Genomic DNA, 6424 nt, shown 5'->3' on the forward strand with positions numbered 1-6424 from the left:
TCACACCAATAGTTCCTGGGCATTGGTTTCTAGCTGCCACTCATTAGAGTGAAGCCATCAATGATTGAGGTGATTGGGGCTGTGGGGAGAGGGAGGTGGCAAACTCTACAGGGAAAAGAAGAGAGAACAGACTCTTGAAACATAATCCCCAGATCAGGGACTCCAAAATAAAATGTCACTGAATATTTAAGTGAGACTCCCCCTCAGTACCTCCTAGCACTAGCCAACAAATTCTCCCCACCCTTTGCTATCTCTGTCCTAAGTTTCTTCATTGAATCAGGGTGGAGTCTACAAGTACAGAGGTGGCTCCTTCAGAGCACTCCTTATTTTGTCACAGGAACTAAGTAAGGGGCTTCCCAAGCTATGTCCATACAGGCACAGGACACACCTATGAAAGCCAATGCCTAGTATATGTAAATATAGGCGGTGCCCTTGCTTCACAAGCTAAATGGGATTTCAGTTACAATCATCTCCTATGCTCCCCCCAGGTAACCATCAATATTATTTCTCTTATTAATAATAGGGATAAGGACTGGTTAAGTGATTAAGGAACTCAATTCTGCCAAAGACAGATCAGCAGCTCCTTTGCAATTTAGAGTCTCTGAAATTGCCTTGAACCCAGGCTCTGAAACCATTTCCTATGGTTTCACACTAGCCAAATTACTGTTATTAATAACATTAATAACTGATTTTTTGAACAACTTTTTCAAACCTGAGCTCAGAAAGAGTCTCTCACCTGGAAGGGCTGATGGGATGAGGCATAAACCTCTAATGGCCCAGGTAACTTCCTGCTGGCCAGCCCAGGACGCTGGTAAAAGGAGTGGCTCCAGGGGCAGGTGCTCCCTTTCCCGCCCTCTGCACACATGTGGGCCTGGCCAGGCTGGGATCTCCCCAGCAGAGTATTTGTTTTGCTGAGAGTTTTCCGTTGGCTCGCGTGTGGGTGTTTGTTGTATTTCTCCTGCAGATGGCAGACAGCATGCTTCCCCATGGGCGGTGTGTAAAGCAGATCCTGCAGGAGAAAACAAAAGCCAAGCAGGTGAACAGCCCCGTCTGGCGGCCTCTTTTATCCAGCCCAATTTGAAGACAATATCTTTGCAAAGTTCTCTTTCAATTCCTCCATCATCTGTGGCTCTTCCTATCCATCCATCCTTCCATCTGCTAGATACACACATCTTCAAAACCAAATTCATCCCTCTGAAAGTCCAAAGGGGGCATATGCCTAAAGACTATAACATTTCTGGCTTTTATACATCAAAGCCTAGAAGGTGAACCATCATGGAATCGCCAAACAAAAAATAAAGGCTAGTAAATGGAGACAGATAATTCTTATCACCTATGCTCAAAACTCTTCTCAAAGATGGATTTCTGTATTGTACTTTACTGGTCCCAGGACCCTTACTAATTTTTCCCACATTTGTGAAATTCAAAAGCAAAAGAAACCTGAAGAAGAAGTTCAAACAGGAGAAGGAATGTGAGTAGGTAGTTTTCTTTCTAATAAAATTTGTTCTTCCCTTATTTATAATCTAATTTCTGATACATATCAATGGGCACATGATACATTTTTGTGGGGGAGTTTTCTTGCAAAAATCAGTTTGGAAATTCATATAGATTCAGTGGACATTGTCTGAGTTCAATCCAGAGGAATAATTAGACAAGTTCATCATTTGAAGTTGATTGGGAGTTGGGGATTTCATTCACCCTCTTAACTCCATTCTCATTCTCAAAATCCAGAAGTTCAGATTGGGAGATGTTATTGACATATCCAGTGCTAAGGGGCATTATGCCATAGTTGATGCAAGAGGAAAGTTCCAGGGAATCACTTGTAAAGTCATTAGCAAACCAATAAAATGAACTCCAAAATGAGTCTCATTTTGAAGAGACTGCAGATACCCTGGTTTGCCAGGTCCAAAAGGAAGAGAAAGAACTGGGCACTAAGATGTGTGTCTGTGAAAGAGGAAAATCTTTGAGGCAATACTACACAATGATCAACAACCCATCTGCATCTAGAAGGTTGTCTCCTACTCTGTCTCTGATCCTTAGCTTAAACTATGATTTGTGATTCCATACAAGTTACAGGGTCTTGTAACTTAATGTGGGAGTTGTGAAATTATGATTTATTATCAATAAATGTTTGATTTGAATACTGATCTTATATACTTATATACCCAGTGTCCTGTAAAAATTTATTGGGTGAAAAGGGATTGCAAGTGGAAAAAGTTAAAAAAGCCTTCTTTGATCAACCTCTTTTATCACAAGGTCACTGACATAACAGATCCTAACAGAGTAGAAACTTATTGTTTTTGATTACTAACCAGGAGAGAAAAGGACAGGTAACTAGATACTATGGACACACACCCAAAAGATCCAGGAAGAAGGAGTATCTTGGCTGTGTCTGCCCTCCAACTTTATACCAACTTCCATATTTGGCATTTTCTAACACTTGTGACTAGGACAAGTCACAATGGAAATATGCTACAGAATGCCAAGATCTCCACAACACACATTACACTGAACTCACACAGATGTAGACCACTAACTAGTGGTTTCACCAACTATGATGTACAGACCATATAGACATGGAATCATAAGATTTCAAGATGGAAAAAAGACCATAGACATTATCTATTTCCAACACTCTCATTTTACAAATGCAAAACCTGAAGCCCAGAGAGAATTATGTGACTAGTGACATAGGCAACAAGTAAGAAAGAACCAGGATTCAAATATAAGTCCTCCAATTCCAAATTCCATGCTCTTCCTGTATTCCTCTCCAATCTGAATCTCCACTGTTAGCATACATATCACCTCATTAATGGCTTCAATAGGAAGTATTCTGTAAATAACACAAACATATTGTTAGCACTTTAATGGCTAGGGTCCTTGTTCCAGTGAGGGGGGAGGAGGGGTTCCTTCCCTGAGAGACTGCAGTCTAGAGATGGCTACTGACTCTTTCTTTCTTAATTACTGCTTTCCTAACTCCTAACTCCCAACGGAGGCTCAGAGACCAGGCCTTCAGAAAAGGCCTCCTGTTGATTTGCATATAATCACACACAATGCCAGGCACAACAAAGCCACTGAAGGTTGTGGAGCCTTCTCAGCTGAGTTTACATTTTAATCTGCTTAATACAAAAGTTTTTGCTTTGTTTTTGACAAGTCCTTGGGCTCCTGCTAATGATGCTAAACAAATAATCATCCTTTATTCCCGATCTGAAAAGCTTTGCTGGGACTCCTGTGTATTGTGCCCTGCACAGGCCCCTAGTTGTTGTGGTTTACTGGGCCAGGACTGCACCTGCAGTTTGTTTGGGTGAGATCATTCCACTCTCCAGCAGAGTGCCTTAAAGAAGGGCTGAGTTCAGTAGAAGAGAGAGCTGTAGAGAAAAACTTGACTATTCCAGGTGATGAAAGTGTCTTGGGTACAGGAGCTCAGAAGGTCTAAAGACTGGTTCTATTCTATTTGCATCCTATATTCTGAAATAAGACCAATCGAGGGCAAAATCTTTCTCAGACAAAGCCTTTTATTTGGCCATGTTTTCTCTATTTTCTACTTGAGATGATGATGATGATGATTTTTTTTGGACACTGAAGGACCTGGGTTGGAATTTTGACTTTGCCACTTACAAGTCATTTAACTTTCCAATTTCCTTATCTATGTGTGTGTTTGGGGGGTGAAGAGTGGGGAGGAACTAAATCTTCGATATGCCTACCTCAGATCTAAATCTATGATCATCTATTATATGCAGCTAATGTGGGTTAAATGCTATGGTTAGTGAGACCCCGAGTATCATAGTACTCCTTTGGCAAATAATTGCTAGGAAACCAAGTCTGAGCCTGCATTCTACAAAGGGAAAGAAAGATAGAATATACAAAATGTATTCAAAAGGAGTTAGAAAAAGTACATGTACTAGACTGGTTATCCAAAAAAAGTAACAAAGATAGTCCCTGCCTTCAAAATGTTTACATTCTAACTAATGGGGAAAATCGCATACACAAGAGTAGGAGGGAGGTACAGGGGTTACAGAAAGTTACAAGAATGGTAAGTAGAGTTGTAGAAGAATAGATTGACTACTGATTTCTATTCTAATATATTCTCCTTTCTCTAGTCTCATTAGGCCATATACTTTCTCTAGAATGCATTACCTCTATTCATTCAGTGAGAAGTGGGAAGCAATTTCTAAAGAAGAAAGAGCTGGGTTTGAATTCCAATTCTAGTACTTACTAGCTGTATGACCCTAGGTCAATCAGCACTAGGTTGTCATGAAGCTCATATGAGATAACATGTACAAAATGTTTTGTTAGTTATTATTATTATCAGAGAACACTATACTCTCTTTTTCCACTCATCTTTACCCTGATACATGACCATGGAAACAAAACAAGTTCTCCAGATATCCAGAAACTCTGGATATCTTCCCCACTCAATTCAGCAAACCCCACCTCTCAAATGTTCCCTACTCCAGTCCACTTTACTCTCCAACAAGAGCTCAAGTCCCTAGCCTAACCTACTCCTCACTCTCTCAGTCCATTCCCTTTCTCCTTCTTTCCACCCCCAACCAGTTCCCCTCACCATCTGTAGATCTTTCTGTGAGTCAATATTTGATCATTTCTGTTATGCCTGACCTGAGCAGTCCTTGCTCTTGGCCCCATGAAATAATGAGATAAACCTAAGTAGAGACCACTACAGAAGCAAAGATGCTGCCATAGAAAGTGGAAATTTACTACTTCCAATCAAAGACCCCAGGGTTCCACTCCAATGATGAATTTGTTCTAATAACTGAATCAAAGTGCTAGGACTTGAAATGAGGCATATAGTCTAGAGAAGAGGCTCCTGGGGCAAAGTATGGTACCATATTCTCAGTTTTTTGGACCTTTCCATGCAGAAAGAGATAGATGTAATTCCAAATGCTAGGGTCTAATGCTTCTTGGGCTTAGAAGGTAGAGAACCTAACCTTATAGATAAAACACCACAATTACCTGCCTATACACACAAGACACCATTCCCTTCTCACTTTTATTGTGCAGACTTCCCAGTCTGTATTGCAAGGACATAAAAATGACTGTGACCTGCCTCAATGCAATGTTCTCTGGCCACTCTATAACCTGGCCTAACTCCTTCCTCCCTTGGCTGCTGAAATGACCTTTACTTGCCCTAGGCTGACTGCCAGTCCTGGAGCTGCTCTTGTCAGGTTTTTGCTCACAGATGGAAGATAAAGAGACCTAGGTAGAGGTCATTGAAGATGAAGAGATGTTGCCACAAGATATGGTCTTTTAGCAAACTAAGGTCAAGTGTTAACTCTGAGCAAAATGGTTCCAGGGAACAAGTCTCTGGAATAGAATAAAAAAGAGAGTTCTATCTCTATATCTCTTTCAAGTTATTTAGCAGTAAAAGAGTGAATCATTTGGATAAGAGGAAATTGTTATAGGGAATCAGAGAATAGCAGAATATTCCTAAAGACCTCAAAACTTGTTTTGATCCCTATATGTCCCCATGAGGCTGCTTCAGACTGGGTGTCTGGAATAAGGTCTGTGTGTTTGAACAAGCATGCGCAAACATATCTGCCCCAAACTGGTTGTGCTTTCCTTGACCCCAAAAGGGGATTTCTGACTGTGCAACAAGCCACTACTATGCTTAATCTTTTGCTATCTTAGATTGATTGTACAATATCCAGTGACCAGAAATATGTGCATTCCTAGGGTCCTAGAGAGCTAAAAGCAAAGATGGGAGAAAGATGATCATTCCTACTCAACTCCAGGATAGAGGAAAAGTCTAAATGGAGGGGAAAGGGAAAGAAAAAAATGATATGATGAGAAAAGCACTGGCCTGGGAGTCAGGAGATCAGAGTTCTAGTCCTGCCTGGACTCAGGTAAATTCCTTCCCCTTTTTCCTCCTCATATAAAATTTTCCTCCACATACAAAATATGAAGGTTGGACTAAATGACTGCTAAGGTCCCTTTCAGGTTTAACATCCTAGGATTTTGTAGCAGAATTGAAAATCAGCAGTACTTAATCATTATTTAGAAAATGAAAGAGAAGACACAGTAAGGATGACACAGAATGGCCTATAGAGGAGAGAAATGGAGCCACACAAGAATACCCTCCAACCAAGGATTTAAAGTCCAGCCCAGGCTCAGTCTATATAAGCCCAGATTCTAGCTGTCCTGTGTATATAGACACCATAAATGTTGCTGAGGAAAGACTGGGGAAAGAGACTTCACCTCTGCAACCACATCTTTAGAAGTCAGAGGGACAACTAGTGCTCTCTGTGTCATAACAAGGAGGGCACCTTAGAAAGAAACTTGAAGGTGTTTCTCCTCATTCTTTAAGGTTTAAAAACTGGACAGTTTTTCATGATTCAATCAACAACTTTCATTAATACAGGCCCCTTCTTCCCTATCACATCAAAGGGACCATCCAGAAGTCTTTTGC

At 40.8% G+C, this 6424-nt stretch overlaps 1 protein-coding gene across 5 annotated transcripts in view; it reads right to left on the reverse strand.

Annotated features, from left to right (window-relative positions):
- The window catches only part of BTG4 (BTG anti-proliferation factor 4), a 129736-nt gene that overhangs the window by 50049 nt on the left and 73263 nt on the right, over positions 1-6424 (reverse strand). For all 5 annotated transcript variants that reach the window (XM_031961146.1, XM_031961145.1, XM_031961144.1 and 2 more), the window contains exon 5: positions 737-1009. In XM_031961146.1, the coding sequence (XP_031817006.1) occupies positions 737-1009 (273 nt within the window). The remainder of the gene's footprint in view (positions 1-736; positions 1010-6424) is intronic.

Source organism: Sarcophilus harrisii, chromosome 3, assembly GCF_902635505.1.
Source record: "Sarcophilus harrisii chromosome 3, mSarHar1.11, whole genome shotgun sequence".
NCBI classification, from domain to species: domain Eukaryota; kingdom Metazoa; phylum Chordata; class Mammalia; order Dasyuromorphia; family Dasyuridae; genus Sarcophilus; species Sarcophilus harrisii.